Genomic DNA, 26,782 nt, shown 5'->3' with positions numbered 1-26,782 from the left:
CATGTGCTTTCATCCAAGGTTCTCCAGGTGCCATGAAAGCTTGAATATGTTAAGCTTCTTAGTACCAAACAGAACTGGCTACTCTTATTTGAACTTTAGACATGGGGGAAATGAGACACAAGGAGGGCAAAGGGAGCAGATGGAAACTGCAGAAATGGTAACGTGCCAGGCATACTGGCTCTTTGGCAGGCAAACCTGCCCTATTAATCATCTTCAGAAGCTGAGAAATACCCCTTTACAAGGGGATCTTCACGTAGCTACTGGCATTTTGCCAGTTCAAGCCAGTGAGAACATGGGGAGACAGAGCAGAAGGGCAAGACCAGGGCTGGTCAGTGTGTGCTGGGACCGTGTATGGAATGGAGAACACAGCAAGCAGGAACAGAGCTGTCTGTCAGGGTACCCTACTCTGGGATGCTTTGAGTCTCCACTCAAAGCCAAGCTGTGTGCTGAAGAGGGAGAGCCCTCAAGAAGCAGACAGCTAAGAAGGAATGGGGGAAATAATATTTGACAGGAAGAAAGTAATCACTTTGTGTCACAACAGAGATGGCTACACCACAAGTGGAAATCACAAGTGTATTCTTTCATCACATGAATATGTGCAGAGCTCACCAAGAGGGTGGGCAATGTTTTTTTTCTGTACCCAGTAGTCCCTTAAGGGGGGTTAAAGAGGTATACTAGCTTTCTACTGAGCCTGGGAGCTAGCACTTTCCTGACACTAAATCCCTATTCCTCTCCATCTTCCACAGGAATCTTCCAGCCATCTCCGAAGCTCCCCAAGTTCAGCACATTTCCTGGCAAGGACATCAGCCTCTTGGCTGATGCCACGGAAAAATATTTCTGGACTACTGCTGCCAACAACTTCCCAGGTGACTGTAGTGGGCAAATCCTACATGTCATTTTAGCTTATGATATTCAAGGTACATTTTACAAACATGTTCTCTCCAGTTAGCTCAGTGAGAGCAAATGAACTGCGTGACTGGCATGCAGGGGTTGCTGCACCTCTCGCTGCTCCTGCATTAGCACAACATGGCTGGTGTGCCTGATGCTGCAAGATCCAGTCGATAACTGCTATTGCTATTACCATTACTAATCAATAATAATATCCTTATTTCCTCTTGTGGGGCTTCCCAGCACATCCTTTCATATTTATCCTCTGTCTTATTTATGTCCTGAGCCTGCAATTAGATCTGGGTGAGTGTCTGCCAGCACTGCCCTAGCTGCCGAAACCTAGTCGCGCTCTTGCAGACAAGTCCCTTTCAGGGCAGAAATGATTCGACCGACTTCAATCAGCCTGCCCACAAGGAGTGAGCCTTGCAGAGCTGGGGCCAAAGCTGTCAGCTCCTCTAGGCAGCTCTGTCTGAGCTGGAAGGTCTGCAAGTACCTAACGTCCCTCCAGGGAGACAAGGAGACATCTGCAGCAGCTGTAAAAAACATATAAAAGGAGGCAAGGTTAATAGCGGCTATCTGGGGCATGTGCACGTGGGTCTTCTTTCTTCATACTGCCTGAGGACTATGTAACTGTCCATACCTTTACCTTGATGGTCTCCCCAGGCAGAAGGGACAGCATGGTGTCCCCAGTGCCCAAGCGGGAGCTGGTGTGTGGGCAAGAGACTCACTGGAGGACACATGGGAGATCTCCGGCAGAGCAAGGATTTACACCCTGGGCTTGCAAGTGCCGTGCAAGAGGTTTCACCTTAGCACCATCTTTCCTTCCTTTAACCAGCCTCTATGTCCCTCCCTGGTTTTGCATTCATCCTCTTTCTAATGAAACCTGTTGGTCCTACCTTGCCTGGCAACACCCCTTCAAAAACCACGGCAAATTCCTGCGCTATGCCATGTTCCAGCAGTGAGAAGCAACCTCTCTGCAAGACAGCTCTTGCTCTTGGAGTGAACAAAACTTGTTCTGCCTAATTGCTCCTGGCAGCGCGCTCTGCCGTAGTGAAGGTGGGAGCGTGGTGGCAGGGGAAGGCAGTGATACTCCTTTGCTGTAAGCTCAAAATCCATCCTTTTGTGCTAAAAGCACAATGCGAGGCTGGGCTTGCCTGTCAAATCACTTGTGCTGTGGAGAGCAGTGCCTTCTTTGAGCCAAAATCCACTTTGCACACATGCCCAGCTCTAAGTGCTGGAAGGAGGCTTGTCTCACTTTATTCTTAATTCTATGAATAGACTAAAATACATCATGAGTGAGAATTTACTTTGTGGAAAGGCTTTCACACAGACCCTTTGGACTCTTCATTTCATGTGCCCAGCGGGCTTTGCAAAAGTTAATTTTGCTTCCCAGTTCCCAGGAGAGATGGAGGGATGGAGGGAGGTGTTACTATTTGCGGTTTGCCAAATAGAGCTGTGAGGTGGATGGCTGAGAAACGATGTCTGTAGCCTGACTGTGCTTCTCAAAAGCATTAACACACTTTCTTCCTTCTCACCCGCCAGCAGAAAGACATTTCACACTTCTGGTTGGGCCTGGCTCTCTGGAGACCTCATAGCCATTCCCTAATGCTTCTCCTTTCTCAGCAGCTTGAGCAAGAGTCAAAGCCCATGCCGCAATCGGGGAAATAGCTCCTCTGCAAACCAGCGGGCTGATAACAAACCCCACCTGGAGGATGGGAAAGCTGCCCCTGTCCAGGGTCACAGCCTGGTTGTGGCATCTGATAGATAGAGTATAGGAGAATCTGAGGTAAATTTTAAAAGAGAAAAGTAATAGCAAGTTAAAGGGATATAGATCCACTATTTCACACTTTTGGAGGCTTAAGGCTAGACTTTGGTTAAATAAAGGACTTTGTGGACACAAAACCATATGAGTCTCAAGTAGCCTGGACTTGCAGGAAGGCTAGAAATCAGTTGGTATTTCCTGATCATCCCCAGTGCAGGGATGCTCAGGGTCTGTCTCCACCAAAAGCAATGAGAAAGAAACTCCCTATCTGCTGATGCTGGATATGCTCAGGTTATATAGAGGGTTGCCTGTGACGGCCGGACCCTTCCCAGTGAGCCCACGCTGCCTTTCCAGAGCTGTCCTCTTCACTTCTCTTCCACTGGGGCACATTGCATTTTGGCATCGCTTTCTCCCTTTGCAGAACAGAATCAGATTAAAAACCTTTCACTTGCTCCCTTGAGAGAGAAAATAAGCAGAATTTCAAAGCCTGCTTTAGGCGACCACACTCAAGCCTTTTAGTAGCTGAACCTCACTGACAGAAACCAGGATCTACAAGCAAACATGGAAAGTATTTTAAGGTCCTGCAGTGAGGCAGGGATATCTCTCTTTTTTTTCTTTCTTTGAACATCACAAATGAACTCCATTAAGCAGTGACTGAGCAGACGGCACTGAAAACAAACACAGAATTAAGCACGCCCACTCGACAGGGAGAGGTTTTCCTGCCTTCTCCTGCCAGGGAGGAAGGTGAAGATGAAGGGAGGGTACACAGAAGGACCATTTCTGGAGGCTGGGCTGCAAGAGCTACTAGGATAGGGGAGGGGATGCACATCATGGGGATGTGCCAGACAGGAAAGAGTGCCGTGCTGAGGACAGTCACAAGTGTGATGAGCTGGCAATACTGGGCTTGGAAGAGCTTTGGAAAATGGGCATGTAAGAGGGATGCTGCTAAGTGTGGCTCTGAGGTGACAGTCTCTGGGGATGGAATACTGGGATGCTCCAGCAAGACGGGCTGGGGAACGATACTGAAAGAGCTTGATGACCTGGGGAGCAAGGGTCTGATGGTACACAGAGGGACCTAGGTACTAAACTGCAGTAAACCAGGTTGGTCAAAGAAGTGCTTTCTCACTCCTGACTACTTTCCCTTCCTTGCTCCCTGAAGGCAAAAGAGCAGCAGCAGTGCTAGCAGGAGCATGGGCACACAGTTTGTCCATGCACCCCAGGCTCTCATAAGTAAGACAGGCTTGGGAACTATTTCCATCTCTGCTGAGAGGGACATCAGGAGACAGAGGCACCAAACCCAGCCTCACCCTCACCAGAAGATGGTCTCACCATGGGAGCAAAGCAGACTTTGGAGTGTGGCTTCATCATCAGTTCCACTCTGATGCTGTCCCAGGGAGGACAGAAGGGACCATCTGTAAAAGCACCAGCTCCAAGGGAGAGAGGAGGGGAAAAGCAGGAGATTAGTGCTTGGAAACAGGAGAAAAGTGAGTAGTGTGGAATCAGCTGGGAACCGTGGTATGTAGAAAAGCAGGATGATATGGGAAATTGAGGGTTATGCAGGAGACAGGTCAGGGGTCATGTCAGAGGTACAGGTAAGGCAGGTGGTGGGCATACAGCAGGTCTATCCAGCCCTTTCCAGCTCCAGTTTTCACTGGTTTTATATTAAATTGATCTTGAAAGTGCAACAGGCAAAAGATGGCAGTAGCAACTCTCCCAACATGAGTGGGAAGCTGGGCACAGGCACCTCTTGTGCAGCAGTGATGCACTGACTGCTGTCACCAGTTCAAGAGGCCATGAGCTTTGGTGTGCTCATTAGGGCAGGCTTTCATGCTGGGCCAGCTCAGTTGTTTTAAAGGTCAGTAAGACAGAAGTCTGGACCCCACTGAGATGGCTGCAGGCACATTCGTGTCTGAAGGCAGGCAGTGGGTGGGTGCACATCTCTGCATGTGTAAAACCTTTTCCCTCTCCCACCAACACCCTTCTCCAGAACAAGAAGTATAAATCCTATGAATAGTGACATTGCAACCACTTCTCAGTGCCCTCACCCTGTGGTTTTCATAGAGTCAGAGAATTTATATTAGGAAAGGTGTCTGGATTTCTGTAGTCCAACCTCCTGCTCAAACCAGGACTAGCTTCAGGGCTGCCAGAGCTTTGTTTGCTGAACCACAAAGATCTCTGAGGACTAAGATCCTACAATATCTCCAGGCTCTCGTCTCAGGGCTGCACCACTCCCACTGTGAAAGTTTGTTCTGTATATCCAATGAGCATTTCCCTTACTGCACTTTGTGCCATTGCCTCTTGTTCTTTCTGTGCCCCTCTGGCTCTGTGGTCTCTACAATCTGACTTTAAGTAGCAGAAGGCATCAGGTTTGCCCTTTTGTCTTGTTGCCAGACAGAATAAGTCCAACTCTCTTTCCTTCTCTTCACACATAATGTTCTTCTGCCCCTTCACCATTTCAGCAGCTCCCACTGGACTAGCCTGCACTGTCAATCACACTTCTATACTGGGAAATACTTGGGTACTAAGAAAGAAATCCCATACAGCCTTAGTATAGCCCTTTTCCCCAGGCTGGCCAGAAGACATTGCCTGCCTGATCTGCAAACAACTTCATTATCATTTGGGAAAAAAATGCAAAGTATATGAGAACGAAAATGGCATGGGTCCATGCCTAGATATTCTTTATCCTTTCAGAGAGGTAAAAAAGACTTCCTCCTGGGACAGATATTTAGAGGCCAGGTCAGGGAAGGTGCTTGTTTTCTTAAAAGAGCTGAGCCCAAATTATGCTTCATCTCACTGAGCTGAATTTAGAATAGTCCCCTTGAAAATGATGCAGTATATCTTCAAATGCCTTATACTTCATTGTTGCTATAAAGGAGTTTCTGAATTGTTGATATCAGGATGCAATTCCACACAGTTTATGCCTAAGTCTCTGCTGCCACCTCCTCCCTACCCTTGCCCTCCCAGGTGTGCTGCCTTGCCCCTTCACTGGTGCTCTGTTGGTGACCAGGTGGTCAGATGCAATTCCAATCAACAAACTTGGCAGCTGTAGAAGTTAATACTCATATATAATGCTAATTCGTGTGGGAACAAGTCCCTGGCTTCATGGTCACTGGTGCTAGAGCTCAGAAAGTGTGGAAATGCAGAGCTGGGGCTGCTGCTCACTACAGCTGCATGGGCTTAGATTGGCTCAGCTTGCTTATGAATACACACAACCAAGAGACAGGAAAGTGATCGTTATGCTAAGGAAAGGTCTGTAGATTAGACTTTGCCTGCTTCAGTACTCCAGGTGAGACCCCACCTGGAGTACTGTGCCCAGCCCTGAAGCCCCCTACACAAGAAGGGCATGGATCTGTTAGAGAAGGTCAAGGGGAGGACCACAAAGATAATCAGAGGGCTGGAGCACCTCTCCTGTGAGGACAGGCTGAGGAAATTGGGTCTGTTCAGCCTGCAGAAGAGAAGGCTCTGCGGAGACTCAACAGCAGCCTTCCAGTACCTGAAGCTGAGAGGATCCTACAGGAAAGCTGGAGAAGGACTTTTTCTAAGGGCATGTGGTGATAGGACAAGGGGCAATGGTTTTAAACTAGAGCAGAGTAGATTTAGATTAGACATTAGGAAGAAGTTCTTTACTATGATGGTGGTGAGACACTGAAATGGGTTGGCCAGAGATGTTGTGGACACCTTGTCCCTGGAAGTGCTTAAGATCAGGCTGGATGAGGCTTTGAGCAACCTGGTCTAGGGGGAGGTGTCCCTGCCCTCGTCAGGGCAGTTGGATGATCTTTATGGTCCTTTCCAACTCAAGCCATTCTACAATTTTTTTCGATGACACCCATGTCCTTGCCTTCAACTTCAGTGACATCTTTGTTTTTTCCCCCTTGGGAATGTCCCTGCTGCTCCTGGCTCAGCTACTGAGTAGGGAGACACCCTGACGGGAGGACACATTTTCTGAACTCACTTTAGCTTGACTTTACTCACCATGGATGTCTTGCCTTCCAGCACAGCATGTCTTGTTCCACACAGCCTTTCCTTCCCCAGAGCAACTCACTTGTGCCAGCCCAGCCCAGCTATCCCCAGTCTTCATCCAACCCAGCCCTGTCACCTCCCCAAAGCCCCTAGCAAGGTGTCAGTCTTCATTATCAGAGGAGTATGGGCTTTTTGCTAATATCATTTCCCAAGCAGTCTGTCTGAATGTGCAGTGCTAGTGGAACAAAGGCACTTCAGGACTTCCCTCAGCATTGTGAGCTGGGGGGCCTGATGCTGGCATCCTTGACTTGAGGTGGCATAAGGGCTCACTGAGGCCTGTCCTCCCAAAGGCTTTCTCAGGACCAAAGCACAGAAATGTCTGTCTCCCTAATACAGCCTGGCCCAGCTCGCTCTCTAAAGAGGATCTCTGAGCTAGAAGTTTCAAGGAGGTCTAACTCTTCTTTATTACAAATATCCAGACATGCCAGTGTCAGAGGGAGATGCATCCCTCTTAAATCTTCCCAACAGTATTAACTAGACAAATCAGGAAGAAATTAATTAAGCAAAAGAAAAACCAGGCTGAACATCTGGGAATATATCTTGACATTGAATTGTTTTATGATAACCTCTTAGGGACTTAGAGGAGGCTGTGGTACTCCCAGCATTTGAAAACACTAGTGGAAAAGCCACAGAGAAAGCAATGGGAGTCATGTCTTGGTGCTGAAAGGTAAGAACTAGAGAAGAAACAACAAGCCTTCAATATCTGTGATGCTGCTGGAAGAAGGATAAATTCAGCCAGCTCAGATTTTGAAAAATCCCAATAATGTAAATTCCTTAAGTACAAGCCAAGCCTATGAATAAGATAAATCTCTTAGTCACTTTGCCAGTGATATCCTTCTAATCTCATCCTTCTTCAACGATGCTGCTCAGAGAGCAAAACATTTTGCATAAATGGGTCTGCTGCTCAGAGCCATCACTCATGGCTCATACTCTGAGCCTAGGATTAAAGAGGTCCCCTGGATTAAGGCTGTTACTATTTTGAGGCCAGGGTGAACCAGCTAAGCAAGGGCTCAAGGGAACTTTCAAGCAATTGAAAGAGGCAAGAGAAAAAGGGAAGGGGAGGTGAACAGGAGGCCACCACTGTCTTAAGGAAGATCATGTCCCACACCAGTGTTGAACTATACTTGAAGTGCTTTACAAGGAGAAATGACCAAACAACGTGGAACTTCCAACACACGCGTGGGAAGTTAACCGTAGTGTAACGGCCGACAAAGACGACTTTTTCTTAAAAAAGAAAAGTGTCATTTCCAGAGATGCTGAGTACCTTCTTCCCCAGCAGAAATCTCCATCTGCTGAGCAGGTCCAGCAGCTCAAAATTCAGAGCCAAGGTCTGCTGAGCTGTCCCTCCCAAAACAGAGATTGGAAGCGGCCTGATCAAGGTTCATGAGTGATCCCCAAGAAGCATGGTGGAACCATTTACACCCAAATGATGAGAGCATCAACACCAGCTCAGAATTCAGACAGACTTCAGGTCACCGAAGTCACTGACAAAAAGAGGAAAATTATCCATATTACACATAAGACCACCACCAACCATTTACCTTTTTCTTACCGTTCCCTTGTAGCACACGCACACAGAGGAGAGCCCTTCTTAGTACTACTTAGGTGGCATACACTGTAACAAAGTGTGTAAACCCTTAGAATACAAAAGCTTTCCTTACAATTCATACCATGTAAATCTCAACAAATATTTCATACATTCTTGTGACACCAACAGGAAATAGTTTTGACATCTCTGACAGACATGAGTTTTCAGAAGTGCCTGTCACATATTTGCTGCATCAGTCCCCAAGAATTGCTCCCTCTCACTATTTATGCGTGAAAACCCTCTCTGACAATGTTCTCCTCTCCCCACAGGAAAGTTTCCACCAGAAATTCCAGATGGATATTGGAAAAGGGAGAATAGTGACTCCTCAGAAGCCAGAGAGGTTTTGCTGTCAGCAGCATCAAACTGGACATTCAGTGTTTTGCCAGGAGAACCACGTTCTCGTGCAGTTTCTGCCTAGGTTTTCAGAACAGCTTTTCTGGCCTTCAGTTAATTAAAATATAGTTTGGCTTTTGAACAACTTTTGAACTCAGTTTCAGTAAAAGACATGCAAGATTCCAGGCTGTCCATCACATTCTGTGTGTCCGCCATGCCAAGACTGTAGTCTTCTATCTGGCTATAAATCATCCATTTTAATTAGATGTATGACAATTATATTTGGGTTTTAGTTAATCATTTTTCTCTCAGTAATTAGCAGTTGTCAGTTCAACCCAGCCCAGTGCTGGTGTAACCCGGTGACTTCAAGGCTCCGTTTAAAATCTCTCTTCTCCCACACATCAGCTCATCGTAAACAGTATCTCTTTTCCTGCCTTGTCCACTGGAGCTGTGTTGCACCATGATTATCTTGAAACCTCCCAGCCAGGCCAGCAATGAGGAGTGATTGCTGTCTGAGCACAGAAGAGACTGCCCAACAGGAGGAGGCCTTTGCCAAGAAAAGGCATCTCACCTCCTTGACCCCATTTCATTGCTATATGCTTCAAATCCTGCTTGTGTCTGTCTCGCCATAAAAATGTCAGACTGCCTCTAACACTTATTTTTGCTCACTGCTTCTGTGTGGCCTTACTTGGCAACTTCTCCCATCTGTTTACTACTCCTCAGTGCTGTGCAGGCATCGCCGAATGGCTGCTTACTGATCATAATGCAAACACTCAGCATTTACAGAGCTACACCTAGCTTTGAAGAGGTTTACATGCTTTGTAGTCAAGCAAGGATCCCTTCCTCCCTTACTAGGAGGAAGTGAAGATTTCTAGTCCTGCTTAACAGTGGCATGAAAAGGCCCTTCACATCACTGCAGGTGAATCCAGGTTGAGTCAGCTTGTGTCTAGATGTAGTGGCTCTATGAGCACTGGGTATCTGTGTTCCAGCATAATCAATGGAGGTCTAGTCAATCTTGACAGCAGAGCCCCAAGAGTGAGTCAGCTGAGCAAATGTAGGTGTCTAACTCTCCAGCTTCACTGACTGTATTGACTAGGGGCACAATTACCTACCTTGAGATGTGTTCCACTAAGAAATCATTGTGTGGGCATGAGTCAAGCTCTTGATTTTTCACTGCCTAGACACTCAGTCCACATGTAGACACCTACGTCGCAACACTCACATTGAGGTGTCTGCAATCCAGAGCTGCGTGCCACCTCAGTGATGCGCCCAGGATCACAGCTTGTTTACAGAGCTCTGGGGAGAAGCTGAGATCCTTGGATTGCTGCTCATCCTCCTTTATCCACTTGAACTGGAAGACGAAACCCCTCTAGTCAAGCTGTCACCATGGGGAACTACTCCAAGTACTCTTAGAGCCAGCGAGTAGCCCTCTCAACCAAGGCTGGGACTCGTTTGTTACTCAGTGACTTAGCTGCCACCTTAACTCTAAATTGTGGTGTTTTCTAATACTGACCTATAGGGTAACTCTCATCTGAGAGGCCTGTTTGCTGCTCATTTCCCCACACCCTTCAGTCTAATTCCTTTCTTCTAGCAGAAAGGCAAACCCTGGCTCTGCTGAAAGCAGAGGTGACCCTCCCCAGGCTCTCTTGGAGGCAGCCTGTGTAGTTTTCCTCCATACCACAGGGTGCTGTTTGCTCTATTTGCTTAGAGGAGTACTAACATGGCTTATGTACTTCCCTAACAGGGAAGTTTTCTTTACCACTTGTATTGTCCAGCAGGGACTCACTGCTATTCCACAGTCAGAACCCTGATATCCCAGTTAGAAAGTCTAAGCCAAGCTCAAAAGGCAAACCGTGTGGCCAGCAGGTTGAGAGGTGAATCTTCTCCTTTACTCTTTTGAGATCCCAGCTCGAATACTGTGTCCAGTTCTGGTGTCCCCAGCATAAGAAGGACACAGAGCTGTTGGAGTGAGTCCAGAGGAGGGCCACGAAGATGATCCAAGGGTTGGAACATCTCTGCTATGAGGATAGGCTGAGGGAGCTGGGGTTGTTCAACCTAGAGAAGACTCCAGAGGGATCTTACAGCTGCCTCCCAATGCCTGAAGGGACGCTACAGGAATTCTGGAGAGGGGCTTTGCATAAGGGTGTCTAGTAACAGGAAAAGAGGGATGGTTTTAACCTGAGTGAGAGTAGATTTAGACTGGATCTTAAGAAAAGGGTAGTGAAACTCTGGAATAGGCTGCCCAGGGAGGTTGTGGATGCCTCCTCCCTGGGGGGTGCTCAAAGCCAGGTTGAATGAGCAGCCGAGTCTAGTTGAGAGGTGTCCCTGCCTGTGGCAGGGAGGTTGGAGTAGATGACCTTTAAGGTCCCTTCCAACCTAACCCATTCTATGATTCTATGATCTGTCCAGGTCAGGCTGCTTTTATGACCTGGTGAACTTCATAGCTGACAAGCCATATGGAAAGATCTTTTTCAGTGGTCAGACATGGAGCACTGCTATAGGGATTTAAAAAAAACGACAAAACACACACAGGCCTAATCCATGGACTGCTGTGATTCCACCCAGTTGCGAAACACTGCAAACCACCAGGCTGCACTGGACATGCCATGTACATGCCAACAGGAGAAACAGCCAAAGTGCTGATCTAGGAGTACAAACATACCAGTAACAGCAGAGTAGTCAGCCTCCAAAGGACTGCTTCCCTCTCAGGAACATCCCAGACTGGAGGAGTTCTTGGTTAGTGTATTGTGCCTCCAACCCTGCAGTGGAGCTCTGCAGAGATCTCCACAAAAGTGCCTTGCAGCAGCGTGAAACTCTGCTGCATCTGCTAAACAGCCCAGATGTGCACCAAGCTGCCCTCTGCAGGAAATTCTGACCCACGAGTGACCATTTAATCTCCTTCTTTATCCAATTTAGCTCAGCCACGTGGCATCTGCCTTCCACGGCACTGCCACAAACAGGGGCACAGCCAGCTCCTGCCTAACAGCGAGCACTGGGAGCAGCGCACGCTGCGGCAGCACAGGCTGGCTGGCTGCTGCTTGGAAATCATGCTGATCTTCCAAAGGCAGAGCGCCCAGGCTGGGTGTCAGTGAGAGCCCAGGGCTCTGACCTCCATGGTCCTCCAACCACTTCATGAAAGTCCCAAAGGGTGTGCGTTCCAGAGCAGAGCAATGCATGGAAAACACCTAGCTCCAGTGAGACGCTGTGCACATTTCAGGAGGGAAGAAAAACAGCTCAGGGCAATGTAGACACAGTGATTTAGTAAGAAACAGATTAAAGACAGACATGTGAGTGCATCTGTGTCCCAGCAGTTATGCCATACACATTTATAGGGAGACAAGTATCTGCCAAAAATCCCTCTCTCCCTTCTGAAAGGATATAAATCATGGGAAAGGCTATTATTCATCCTGCAGTCCACTCATTACATCCAAAGCTGTGTCAGAAGGTTACCAGTGTACATCAGGAAGACTCGTGGGTTTTATCTCACCCCTCTGATGCAGATACCACAGGGCAGTCTGAGAAAGAGGACTCAGGGAATCCATATTTGTCCCAGACATGGTTAAGGCAGGCCAAATGGCAGGGATCTGGATGGTTTTCCCAATCTCCATGTGTTTGTACAGCCTTATTTTGACTCATCAGTACCTCCAGCATGCAAATAGCTTAAGAGCCTTAGGGGCATTTACCTAGGGCTAGAGACCTTGGCCAGTACTGATGGCTGTTAAGTCTATGAAAATGCAAAACGGCTGCCAGCGGAAGTGAGTTTTGAACTCCAAGTTGTTTCATTTCCAGCTGAGCAAATTTTATCTTATTTTACAGGATACAGAGAGAACATACTCTCTAGTGCCTAAGCACCACTTCTTGTCCCTGCAACACAACAGAACAAATAACCTAATCAGGCCAAAATGCAAAGAATGCTGAAAAACCGGGAACACTCAGGATGTAGTTAGAGAACATTAAAATCTCCCCTGTAGCCTAGGGAGGCTGGTATTGCTGCTCCAATCAAAGTGCTTAGGGGCAGATGATTATGCCCAGTTGGAGAGACACCACCTGGAGAGGGAAGAAGTTGTAAAACCTATGGAAGGAGATACACAAGTGGGGAAAGGCAGAACTGGAAGTGACACAAAGAAGAAAGGAGCAAGTGAATGTTATTGGGCTGGTTTTATGGCAGTGGGATCACCTGCAGGAATAAAGAAGCAATGCTCCATTAGGTGCAGCATAACCTAGTGCTGATCAGAGAAGCAGAGAATGTGTTTTACAGCCTCTTCTCTCCCAAGATCATCCCCCTGCACTTTCTACTTCATCAGAGAAACCCAATCTCAGTGGCCTCCTCACATCCATTACACAGGAAAATAGCTGGATCCAACCTAAACAGAAAACGGATCCATGCTATGGTAGCAAACCTCCTGCCAGCTTCACATGAGATTGCAGTATTTGCCCTGTAGGTTTCTGATCCTCCTAAACACAGAGAGCAGCTCACTTACATGCACACACGCATTTGTACACTTTGTGTTTGCAAATGGTTTCTGATGCTGAGCGTCTCAGACTGCTCTGGGGAAATCCACAAGCTTGTAGCCTTCCCTGCATCCCTCTTGGATTACCACAACAATAACTCCTGAAGAGTCCCAGCAGTTTAGTTTGCTTTCCCACTGACAGGCACACGGCAGACACAGGCTTCTGGTTGAAGCTCCTCCTCTTACTAAGTTGCACAGAATTATTTCTGATATTCTTCCTGCCATTCTTGCTTACTTAACTGGTCTACCATCACAGGCTCTCCACTCCAGTTGGTTTGCTATAGCAACTGATGCATGGGAGAGTGACTGGTTCAGGCTTTCAGGCCATCCTACATGAACCTCCTCCATGCTTGTGCTGCTTGAAGAACAAACACCATGGTTGTGACTGCCCTGTTGCAAAGTCACCTTGAAAGAGGCCTATTGAAATAAGTGATCCTGGACTGGGATCGGTGCAGAAGACTAAAACTTTTACAATGCTGAAATACTCTAATGCTGCATTCAATCCTGCTAGGCTCAGATTCTGCTGGCAGGTGGATCTTTTTCTTGCCTCCATTTCCGTCCCCCCCCCCCTTTTTTTTTTTTTTTTTACAGAAGGGAGAAAAAACACAACAGCAAAACCTTAAGTTCTTGAAGACAAACAAAGTGTAGGCTCCTCCTGAAATATACCTGGGAGTAAGGTGGCTTTTTTGATGCCTGGTGGAGTGGACCTCTTATGTCAGTTTCCTTCCAGGGCATCACAAACCCAATGTGTTATGCCCCACTTGGACACATATTTTCATGCAATCCACAAAAGCTCAAGATTTATGCAGTCTTTATTTATCAAAGATGGTTGAATTTGGCAATGAAGTTTAAATGTCAACAGAGTGTATCTTGTGGACTTACAAACAGAGCTTACATGGATAATTACTGATGCTTAGGGAAGGAAGCTAGAAAGAAGAATATCTTTCAGTTTTATTAAAATACATCTTGGGACAGGTTTGGAACAGCTTTCCAGACAAATTAATTGAAGGTAGAAAGCAAAAATAGCCTGTAGAAGGAAGAGTAACTGAGTTTCCAGAAAGCTTTTGTTTATTATAAAGAGACTAACTACTGTTTTGGTAGTCATTACACAGCCCATAAGAAATTCCTGCTATATTGCTTATTTTTAAAGATTCCTAATTTTTCAAAATATGCTTTTGCATAGTTGAACACCTTAGTTACAAATCTCTTTTTGCTTATCCTCTTGTTCAATTTAGGCAGAAACAGTTATTGCTCAGTCAAGCTTTTCTACAACTTGGATCCAAAACAGTATCACCTCTTGGAGGTTTCATGATTATCAGATCAGGAAATGTATTGGTGATTACAAACAGAAATATCTGAGCTGTTCCTATTATCAGAGATGTTTATTCTCATTCTTCAGTCTATGTCTGGGCAGCTATTTTCCCTTGGTATTTAACAGACTACCATTACAAAAATGCCCCTGTCCAGATGCACCCTGGGGAGCCAGAGTAGACATTCTATCCTATTGTTTGCACAGCTCCACCTAAAATCACTGTAAAGGCTAAGGGGAGATCTTATTGCTGTCTTTCAGCCACCTCATGGAAAGGTATAGCAGGGAGATGGACTCTTCTCGAAGGTGCATGGTTCTAAGATTCTAAGACAAGAGGCAGTTTGGAACACAAGAAATTCTGATTAGAAATCAGAAAAAAACCCACATTTTAACCATGAGGAGGTCAAATACTGGACCAAGGGTCCAGACAGGTGAGTCGAGTAACTGTCCTTGGAGATATCCATCTCTCAGCTGGACAAGGCCCAGAGCAACCTGATCTAGTTGGATCTGCTTGAGGAAGAGGTTGGACAAAACAGCCTCCAGAGATCCCTGCATCCTCAATTATTCTGTGATTGTGTGATTTGTTTGATCTGAACTAAAACACTCAGTATTGTCAGCTTCACCTGACATGTGCACCACATGCCTGAGCACGTCTCCAAGAAAAAGGTGAGAGAAGAGTCTCTTGAATAGCTGCAGGATGGTAAGATGAGGGTCTCTCCTGAAGATTTTTACATGTCAGCAAGAAAGGCAATAAATAAATCCATAAGGACTAGGAAAGAGAATAATAGTGAGAGCTAGGCCACGTCATGGCAGCTTAGCAAACTGGATTTTGTGTAGAAGTCCTCACTGCAGTCTATGGGAGATGTGGAAATGTTTCCTTCTTAGAAATGATGTAGCTATCCTGTCTAAAAGAACATTTTCCAAATGTGGGCTAAAGGTAGGTGACAGCACTTCTACTGTCACTTCTACTCTCATATGTCAGAGAAGGCTATGAACTGGTTTTTCCAATCTAGCTGAATCCCATGTGTGTTTTTCCAGGCAGAGTTTCTTTCTTTTAATCTGCTGTGGAATAAAATTGTCTTGAAACACAGAACTTTTTACATGAGGGTTATCTTCTCTGCCAGCCAGCCCAAGGGTTTCTGAAGCTGGTTTCTAAGGATATGCACTGCACATAGATCTTTCTGTGACAGAAAAGACAAAAATTTGTATGCAAAGACAGTTTCAGTTTCTGTTTCCCCAGATTTTCTCCTTGGGCACTGCAATAATTTCCCACTGTTGGAGATTTAAAAAATCAAGATGGGCTATGTCTTCTCCAGTCCTTGCACAGCTATTAACTTTCAAGTGAGAATTTCATTGAGGGAACTCATTTCTGCTATTACAGAGAAGTTCAGAGTAGACTAGCCCAATAACCCCCTCTGGCCTTAAATTTTGTAAGAATTCACCTTTCTTCAATGTTAAAGAAATGTTGCGCTTTTTTATATTCTAAAATATGAATTCTTTGGGGCAAGAAATGCATTTGCTTCACTTCTTAGTGAATGCTTGACATACTGACATCCTCTAAAGGTTACCACAGCATTAAAATTAATGGTCTAGAGGCCAGAAGCACCCATAACTTTACTTCTGCCTCTTGTGCAAACCCTCTCTTTAATTACTTAACTGCTATTTCTCTCTGATATAGTATTTTATTATTACCTACTTTTCTTGAATGCTCATCTGATTTGTCTTAATGTTCTTTTAATATCGCTTGGAATGGGATAATAATCTGCTTGTGCTTCTCCAGCACCTTTAATCCTGAAAGGTCCAAGTGTGCTTAACAAGGAGAAGAGGAAATGGAAAGTAATTCATTCATCAGACAGAGCAAAGTCATGCAAGATATCAGACAGGCTGAGAAGATTACCTGACACAACTAAAAGAGCTGAGGTGTTTGGAGGGACAGGTTTAGCCCATGGTCCTGTACTTAGAGAAAGTGCAAACCATTCTTTGAGCCTGCATGAAATTGCCAGAGTAGGTGCTGATGTGATGTGGGTGAAGTGTCAGCAGGATTCCTGAATGCTGTATGTTTTATCTTTATCAGATTCATCCCAGGCTTTCTTGGCTCTCCAAAAGACTGGGAATTGGAGTAAAACACTATATGAGGCATATCTGTCTAAGGAGAGGAAACACTGATGGCAGGCAAGATGATGTGGAAGTTCTCAGGGAAACCACTTCCATCAAAAGTCAAAGAAGTGATCTTCACATCTTGGTTTTGACTCAATTGAAGCAGGGCAATGCCTTTGCTGGGAGGGTGGAGAAGAAGAGATCACAGAAATGAAAGCAAGAAATTATGATCTGAGCAAGTGTCTGTGCAACCTGAAAGAAAGTAAATGAAGATCTGGGCACAGCTGGAAAGTGAGAGGAAAGAAGCTCAAGCTGAAGGTAGAGTTAATGCCCCAAGTGTTAGTGCTAGCACAAGAGGAAGGCAGATAAAACACAAACATGGAGGAAAATGCTGGATATCCAAAATCTAAGCTGATGCCAGAGCATTCAATAACAGATGTCCAGGAGACAGAGGAGATCTGGGGTTGGACTGAAGCAAATCAAGCCTGCAGAGCCAGACTTAAGGGCTGACTGATATCATGAAGGAAGTCGATGGGTTGGGAAAAGATAGGAAGGATAAAGGAGCTTTGTGGGACCCCATAAGGGGATTGTGGAGGAAATATGAGCCACCCCATCAATGATAAAGGGACTGTAGAAGCAGGAGAGAAATGGGTGATGGGGCAAACATTTCAGCCAGAACCGGCAAGAGGTATGCATCTATCAGGAAAGGTCATATTCAGCCTTACTGAGTGTGGCTTCAATTTGGAGTAGAGAGCAGACACCTGAACTGAAGTAACCAAGATCAATTCTCTTCTCCTCCACATGCCTGTATGTGAGCAGTGACAGGAACAGCCCCAGCCATAAGTCTCACCTCTAGCAGTCAAGGGATTCCTAAAGAGAAGCACAGCTGCTCCCCCAGCCTTTTCTTCCCAACTCTCCTCAGGAGTTGAGGCAGAAGTGTTCAAGTCATTAATGACAAGGTTCAATAAAGTTAATCCTTACTACATCTGCAGGCCCACCTGAAAGGAGCTGCTACTGCAGAGGAGGGGACTGTGGGGAAAAAAAGATGCAATTCAGTAGGACCAAGTACAGCTCCTCCACCAAGGCCATAATGCCAACTGCACAGAGCCAGGATGGAGGAGGACTGGCCAGGAAGCCATTCTGAAGGACATGAAGATTATACGGGATCATGAGTTGAGTAACAATCAATAATGTTCTGCTGTTTCACAAATAAATGAATGAATAAATAAATAAAGAGGGCAAACATCACCCTGGAATGGATTGCAATGTTATCTGTTAAAAAGGATTCAAAACATTTCTGCACTGCTCAGCATTGACGACGACTCTGCTGGAGAGCTGTTTCCAGCTTTAGACAGTACATTTAAAGCAAACTATGGACCATTTGGTGAGAGTCCAGAGGATAACATCAAGGATGATTAGAGGTCTAGAAAACATGCCATAAGAGCAAAGGTAAAATTGGGATTGTTTGGCCTAAAGATGAATAGAGAGTGCCATGGCGTTAGTTGTCACTTGAACTTGTAAAGTCCTCACAGGAGGAACTTCTACTCTATTTGCACACAAGTACTTGGATAATACCTTAAATTACTTACTGCTTGGAAAAAAGGACACAGTAAAAATAATCTGCTGCCCTCCTAATGGAGAAAGAAATAGGCTGCAGTAAGAAAGATGATCCCCCTTAATAACTGGTTAGATCAGTCTTTGTCCACATTTTGGATGGGTGGACTACTTGATCTCTTGTGACCTGATGCCCAGGTGCATGAATTAAGCAGAAGAAACTAAGCCCACAGAGTACCAGAAGTTACAATGGTAGTCAGAGCAAATGACTTCACAAAGGCTGCAGCTACAGGAACGTCTGTATCCAGTATGGGTAAACACTTCCAAGTGCTCAGTGCACTACAAACTTTCAAGGTGCTTCTTACAGGGATCTCCTAGCTTTTTGCATGGGAAAGATGATCTCATGGCCTTATCTTACATGTAAACAGACTGACAATCAAGCAATCCTTGGTACACTTCTCCTGAGAGTGACATGGCACAATGGGACATTGCAAAGACAGTTGCAGTCTTTGACCTCCAAACTGGTAGAATATCAAGTTTGTTTTCTCTCTCCTGGTCTGCAAAGTTGTTTTGTATATGAACCTGCTGGTCTAAAACCTCTGTGACTCCATGGTAAGAAGTATGGCTGATAGTCCTATTCTCCAACCATAATGGAAGTTCCTTACAAAGCTCTTCTGCAGAGGAGACAAAACTTTCTCAGGCATCTGTTCAGTGTTAAACTACTCCATCCTCCATAGAGCTTACACAGGTTTTCCCAAGCACAGCCTGATTTCCTCCAACAAACTCACAGCATCAGATGCAGGAAACAACATATAAGCCTATTTTTGCTTATCATTCTCTCATTCTGTACCATTCCTTCCCTCACTCCCATCCAGGGAAGCAGGTTAAACTTCTGTGACTGTTGTTGGTACATAGGCCATAGAAGAACATGTACAGAGTAGAGAGAGATAGGATGGGTGGCACCAAGGTCTGACGTGTTTGGCCAAGAAGAAGAGGTAAAAGAAAACCACCAAAGAGAGTAAAGAAGAAGAAATGACACAACAGAAGAAAAGATGCATGAGGGTTTCAGGATCCAGACCCTGTAACTTGAACCAGTCTGCCCACCAACATTTTACCATAGCTCATCACTTTTTACAGAGGGGCATAAGAACAGCCCATCTACATAAATTTCCAGGTCTTGATGGATTTTTCTTCACCAGAAGAAAGTCATCACTCATCACTCTCCACTGCCAACAATGTAATCTGTTCTACTGTAACCAGGGATACATCTGAAAAGGATAAAAGGTCAGTTGTGAAACGATGGGGGACACTAAGAAAGTCTTCAGCATCAGGCAATTCATTTTAGGCAAGCAACCCTGATTAACAAAGGAAAAGAAGAAAGATAAAGAAGCTATTCTGTGAGAATTATTTGAGTCTGGTTTCCTTTTCTTGTTTTGTTTTGTTCTGTCCTGTATGGATTCTACCTACAGCGTACAGCACAGCCAATGCTGTTGTCTTTTCCACAACATTTCTAGGTTTCTAGGACGTTTTTAGGCTTCCCCTTCTTCATCCAGCTAGCTTTCATGAAACGTCTAGGAATATAATGCCTTCCAGTTCTCCATTCTGCCAAATCTGGCTGAAATCAGCCATTAGGTTTAGAGAAGGGATGATGAACACTGCATGGCTTTATTCCTTTAGCAAGCAGCTAATAAAAGGGATAGAGTGGCCACAGATATGGACCAATAGGGATTATAGTCTACCTTATTATTTTACTACAATCCTAGGAGTGATGAGAACATATTCAGCAGAAACATTGGACACACAGCTTTGCAGATTTTTGGCACAACCATATTTCTGACTTCTGGACTGGGCCAACGTTGAATGGAAAAATACCAATGTATTTTTGTGAGTAAAGGACTGCCACAGAGGAGGCCCTTGCTGTGAAAGAATTTTTGCTTGAAAGACAACCTGAATGCAATTCAATTTTGTATGAACAGAGCCCTTCCAGGAGCAAGTGTTGCCTTTGGAAATAACAGTGACTCTACAGATGCAAACAATGGAGCTACATGCTTTTGCATAGCTTGTTCTGTCACTGACACCAGCCACTGTTAATCATGGCCTGAAATGTATATTTTAAGAAACAGTGACACAAACACAGATAAGTTTCTTCATGAAGTCTTTTATATGGGGAAAAGTGAAAGGAAAGAAAAGAAAAACTGCTCCTCAGGCTAGCTAGTGGCACTGAAATAAATGGGTCAGACATCAGAATTTCAGCAGGCACAAAAGGTGAAAACTCTGTCTCCTGGAGCAATTAAAAGTCAATAGGATTAGTGGCCTTCACTATTATTTATAGAAACCCTGCTGTGTGCACAACATTATTGAAATACAGGGGTCAAGTGCCTGCTACTGGATGCCTACCCTTTTGCTGCTGAAGTTAATGGGAGCTTTGCCAATCAACTCTGTGGCAAGAGAGTCTAAATCTAAAACAGATGACATCCTGGGCTCCATTCAGTTGATGCCTCAAGCAGAGCTTTTGCCAAAGACAAAAATGTTCTGCCTGCACAGTACAGATTTGATCCTGGGACAGAAAGGTGGACTGAATGTCACGGGAAGCATCTTCCCTTCCTTTCTGTCATAAATTACAATATACAGATTGAAATCTTAAAGGCTGCATCCTGGCATTTCTTAGCCTTCAGTTTTAGCAGGACTGGCTGTTTTCCAACGAATGATTCTCCTTCTAACACTAAGTAAGTGAATCTTGTGGGAACACATCTGTGAAAAGGACATGGATGGGAAGCCTGCACCATGAATACATGATTCAACATGTTTGAAAACAGTGTCCTGATGGTGTATCTGGTTTGGACAGACCCCACCAAACACCAGCATTTCCCTTTCTGAGTTTCCTTGGCTTTAGATGTGCTTGTGATGCTAGCTGCACAGCTGTTTCTTCTTCCACTAATTCATTATTGCACTCAAGCCCTGAATTCTCTCATGGGTTACCTCTTCTCCTCTTTGTCTCACTCCAGAAAAGAAATACCCAACTCTCCTCATTCTTACAACATTGTAAATCAGAAATCAAGCATCCCAGAGATTTCCTCTACTCATCTGTGCTGCTGAGAGTCTGTAGGGTGGCAGCACTTCCTGGCTTAGTTCATGCCTTCTCTGCAGACACTACCAGGCAGGAGGCTAATGATGGCTTTTGCCTGTGCCTATATTTGTAACAGGAAAGAGGCTGAGAATCTCACAAGTTATTTCAAGCAAGGCATGTTAATAACCAGACATTTGATGGTACTAATCATTCACTGATCCTACACAGGACTCTCAAGGATGGCATGTTAATCCAGACTGAATAAAAGTCACCTTAGCTGTAGAGAGGTCCTGAGTATGGCAGGTGCCTACAGGGTGAAGATACTACATTATACATGCTTGAAATCTAGACATGCACCTGAAGAGAGGTGGGCCTTACTGGCCGTGTACGAAGAGCTACTGAGTTGTAGGGCTAGAGACTAGCCCCAGGGCTCTGCTCCACCACAGTGTTATGCTGATCTCTAGATTGGCTTCAGACCTGAAGCATGAATTTTACTTCCAGAAGTGTTATCATTAATTGAGATGACTCTAGATATTCTTAACAACCATAAGATTTTACAATCCTTCACTCACCTTAGTTATATTCTTTGTTCTGCTAACATCCTACAGCAAGGAGCTCCACAGTCTAATTACCTGCTGCCTGGAAATGCATGTCCTAATATCTATTATAAGTTGTCTTCCCGTCCAATTTCCTTAAAGGTCTTCAAGGCCACATATTCATGAGCTGATGTCACTGAAGACTGGAGGGACTTTGGTGGGAATGATAGAGTATTTTCAAACATGTCTACTTCTAAGTCCAAGCTAGCAGCCCGAAGGAAGAAGAGTCCACAGTCTGTTCTCTCTGATCCTTCTTAGCCAACCAATCCTATCTGCACTGACTTTTCAAATATCCATTTTTGCAGCATTTTTTCCCCAGAACAGAGACACAGAGAAATGCAGACAGGAACTGACAGGTAAGACCAGACATATGCATGCTCTGACAATCCAAACAAGCAATCCTCAAGACACACGGACTTCCAAATTACCTCAGTTTCATTTAGGAACACTTTTTTGTTTATTTGCAGCACAGTTAGCACTGACTCTGAGATCCTAAGCTCTACAGTACTGCTAACTCCTTGTGACATGGGCAAATAGCTTATCTGTTGATGGGGAAGAACTTTTCCCCCCATGTCTTCTCCTGCTGCTCTCTCTGACTTGCCTTCAGCTTGGAACCATACCAAATACTGTGAAACACTTGTGAGAGCAGAGCTCATCTTAGCTTCTTTCTCTTGCAGAATATTGTCAGAAATCCAGGAAAACAGACAAAAATCTGTAAACACTGAGCATTAACTAGAACATAAAAAATACTCCAGTATCTTTCTTTCTCACATCCTCCCCAGAGCCTTGTTGTTCATTCCAGGGTCTCAGAATTAGCTAACACAGTGGTGCAGGACTTCAGTGAGTGAAATCTTTGAAAATGCTGAGCAAGTCCTTGAAAGGCAATGCTATTACCAAGCACAGAGTTCAGCCCATCAGCTTTCATGATGTTAAGCTCTCTTTTTCAATAAAGGCAATTGCCTCTTTCACCTACCAGACCTGAGAAGAGCTTGCTCTCCATGCCCTCCAAATGGGAGTCCAGATGCTATGATCACCTGGTCATCAAATCCATTCTTTGTCTGAAGCTCTGGTTTCTCCCCAGTATCGTGCAACAATCAGAACAGTTTCACAATAATGAGCTTTGGTCCTTCCTATGGACCTCAGCACATTTTAAAATTAAAGAATCAGCTTACCCATAAGAACCACAAACAAACATGAGGAGCTTAAGATATAAGCAATTCAGTAGCCTGACATATCATGAGTGTTGGGCAATCATAAATTAAAAGTGAAAATCCCTACTGATTTTGTTTTGCATTAGATATTAGATGAAACCTACTTGTTTCATTGTTTGAAGCCAGATTAGTAAGAAACCTTTTTGACTGTTGTGGTGTTCTGTTTTGGTTTTTTAAATCAAAACAGGATTAAAACATCTTTTGGAGACTCACTGTCGTTTTATCTGAGTAAATAAGCTTAGAGCTCCTAACAGCCAATTCATAATGAAGGCTTTTGTTCTTGGTACTGTGATGCAGCCCTGTAAATTTGCCCACAGCTGCAGCAGTTTCAGATGTTTTTGACAGGTAAATAAACCACTGTTTATATCTGCCATTGTTATTAATCTGTAGAGTAAAGAACTAGTAATTATATTTTGTTTCCAAGTGGATAAATTTTCCTGATGATCTTGGCAGGGGTAGTATGGAATAATGTGCATCTATGACATTTACAGTTGTGAGGGCCCAAAACTCAAAGTATCTTCGCTCAGCCGTTGAGTTGGAAAATGGATGGGAATTAAAGGCTAAACTGGTAATAATCACCATAATAAAAACAGAACAAGGAATTTGGGATTTAGCCCTACTGAAGTTTTATTGCAGTAAGGGCCAAATAAACCAAATTGCAGGACTTGACATCAGTTGCACTGATTCGGCTCCCAGTTATTCAGAATTGTACTGCTAGGAGGCTGTCTCGGCATCTGGCTGTGATTTAAAACCTCATGATTTGGGCCTCCATAATGACTTGTGACTCCCAGCTGCTACAGGGCAAAGAGTTTCAGATACTCCTCAAACCATGCTGGTGAAGAAAAAACTATTTGCAGAATTAGATGCTGCTCAAGGACAAGTGGCAGAATCCAGCTGCAAATGTCTTATTATACTGGTCAGAAACTGTGAGAGGCAAAAAAGAGAAATCCTGGTGAAACTCTATTAGATGCCAGTCACGTCCGATCTGCTTCTCACTCAGGTAGGCTGGCAGATGGTCAGCAAATAGTCTCACTTTTACAATGCAACCTACACAGGTTTTCAGTGTGAAAATTAGCATCCAATTATTTTCAAGCATTAATGTTCTCCAAGGAAGTGTGTTACCTCTATTTTAATCCTGCTTAAGCTCTATTTGCTCAGACATGTAAGCCAATCTTGCAGGCACTACATCTCGTGTACACAGGCAGAATAGCAAGCCAGGGAAGAGTACTAGAAAGTGGAATAATGTAAATTACCAGGGAGTGAGTTGCATGGCTTCCAACTTTTAGAAGAGAAGGGGAGGAGACAGTCAAGTGAGGATGGCATAGAGCATCTCTAGAAAAGAATTATTTCCACCACCCTCATCTAAAAGCCTACAGTGAAAATTGTGTCTCACAGCTACCAGTCAACTGCCTAAACCATTAGAGAAGGCTACAGTTCATTGAGCACTGAGCTCTGATCTACAGGGCCCTTGGTATGACACATCCAGCAGGGCTGTGGATAGGTGGATATTCAGATGAGTTGGTGGCAGACCCCGCAATTCCCATGGAAGAATAGGAACCCATTCCCCACCTTCCCACCCCCCATCACCATCATCCTTGGACTGACACAAGGGAAGGCACAATCACTGCATTACAGACGTGGGCAGCCTTGGGACAGGCAGGATGTATGACAGAGCATGGCCACTCAGATAAGCACTGGCTTTCTTTAGGAGAGTACACAGGTCCATGAAGGGGAAAGAAGAATTGATATAAACCCTGTTTCTCTCAAGATTTCACCGTATCACCTTATGCACCAGGATCTGTGCCTAAAACGGAAATGAGCATCAGCCAATTCAACCTCACAACCCATTCTTGTGCAAGGATCTCTTACTGTAAAAGGACTATCCTAAGTAAAAATGGTTATCTGCCTATCTGGGTTTGATCCCACAAGCAGAGGTCTGCAGCCTTCCTTGCTGCCTGCAGCTGTGTCATGTTAAGTACGAATGTTGCTATGTACCAGTGCTCCATCACTGAATGGAAGCTGCCAACCTGAAAATACATTAACTGCTTTTAATTGTCATTAAATAGGGAAAATAATGCCCAAGGGTGGCACCTTCTGTTCTAGTGAGGCTGAATTTGTTTCATTCTCCTGTGTGGTGGAGGGAAACTTCACTGGCCTAATCTCAGTCTCTATCAAGGACCAGCTCAAGCCTGCAGCTTCAGCATGCACAATTGCAGCCAGCAGTTTTTCTCCTCCAACTAGTGCAACTGGAGCATGGGAACAGTGACAAAACTGCAGAGCTCCTGCTAGCTATCCCCTGGGAAGCACTGATGAGGTGAGGCTGCCTCCTGACACATGTTTATACAGACTTAAGTTGCATTTTTAAAAGCAAATAACATATTAAACACATCATTTGCATCCCTCCTAGGATCACCCCAACTGCATACCCATGAGGTGACAAAAAGCCCCCTTTATTGAGACACTCTCTGCTCTCTGGAGGAATCCATGAGTGCCATGCCACAATGCACGACTCTAAGGCTGAGCATGGGCACCTGGGGTAAGGCTGGCCAGGGAGCAGAGCGGGACGGAGCAGAGCGGGACAGTGCAGGCCTCCACCTCGCATTTCCCTGGGAAACACTGCTAAAGGCCTGGCCAGAGGGCAAGCCCCTCTGGGTTTAAGGTCCTGCTCCGGGCAACGGTGAGACCCCCGAGAAGAGCAGCACCGGTTCCTGCAGGCTGCAGCATCGCTGCTAGCGCGCGAGCCGGGCTCCCGCCGCGGCCTGTCGCTGTCCCCCCGCCCCGGTGTCCGGCACCCTCCGCGGGCTCACCTGCTCGGGCCCCTGGAAGCAGATCCTGCAGAGCGGGGTGCGGATGCCGCTGTCGACGCTGCTGCCCAGCGAGTAGCGGTCCTCCGCCTTGCCCTTGCCGAAGTCATCCGAGGAGGTGCTGCTGGGCAGGGAGGCGGGCGGCTCCCCAGCAGGGCTGCCCCACTCCTCGGCGCCCGGGCTGCCCACGCCGCCGCCGCCGCCCGCTGCCGCCCGCCAGCCGGGCCCGCGCCCCCCGGGCGGTGCGGCCCCCCCCGGGCCGCCTGCCGCCGCCTCAGCTCCGCCGGGCATAGGGAGCGGCGGCGGCGGGGAGGGCGGCGGCGGGGCGGGGGGTCTCCGCAACAGGAAGACCTTCAGGTCATTGAAGAGCATGCGGCAGCGGCACTTGAGGAGGCCTTGGTTTCGCAACATCTGTCTCGGACGGAGGAGCCCGCAGCAGCAGTAGCAGAAAATGCCCGCGCCGGGTGGTATTAACATGTGCCTTTCCTTGGCAGGTGGGGACGGGCTGGGAAAGAAAAGGGCAGGAGCCGGGCGGCCCGCGGCCGGGGGGGCTCTGCTGCGGCCTCAGTGCCTGGGGTGGGGGGCTTCTGCGCTGGCTGGCGGGGAAAGGACAAAAGCAAAGCCGGGGGGCGAGGGGCTTAAATCCCCGACAGCCCGCTGGAATCCGGCGAGGATGACAACTGAAAAGAAACAAAAATCCAAACCCTAAAACGCCAACCCCACCCCGGGTCTGCGCTCCTGGGGGATTCTCAACCTCCCCTCCACAAGTTTGTTTAGAAATCAGCGGGAGGAGGAAATAAATCTCCCACGCCCGAGGGTCCGGGGGCGCGGGCGGCGGGCTCGGCAGAAAGCCTTGGTCGGCTCTCCCAACTCCTAAGCCTGTAAAAAAGAAGGGTCCACGTCTCCGGTGGGTGTAGGGAGGAGGGAGAATATGGTTCTCTCGACAGTATTTGGCATCTCAAGTAATTTTCCTTTTTCTTCGATTTTTTTAAAATATTTTTTCTTTCAATTAAAAAATAAAACCCGATCACACGAGACCCGG

At 45.9% G+C, this 26,782-nt stretch overlaps 1 protein-coding gene across 1 annotated transcript in view; it reads right to left on the bottom strand.

Moving 5' to 3' along the window:
* MARCHF4 (membrane associated ring-CH-type finger 4) overlaps positions 1–26,217 on the bottom strand; it is a 102,487-nt gene extending 76,270 nt beyond the window's left edge. Inside the window, exon 1 of the mRNA XM_054381305.1 lies at positions 25,744–26,217. Within this exon, the coding sequence (XP_054237280.1) occupies positions 25,744–26,217 (474 nt within the window). The remainder of the gene's footprint in view (positions 1–25,743) is intronic.
* Positions 26,218–26,782: the final 565 nt, after the last annotated feature.

Source organism: Indicator indicator, chromosome 5 (assembly GCF_027791375.1).
Source record: "Indicator indicator isolate 239-I01 chromosome 5, UM_Iind_1.1, whole genome shotgun sequence".
NCBI lineage: Eukaryota > Metazoa > Chordata > Aves > Piciformes > Indicatoridae > Indicator > Indicator indicator.
Note: the sequence above shows the minus strand (reverse complement) of the source record. Positions and strands in the feature narration are given on the sequence as shown.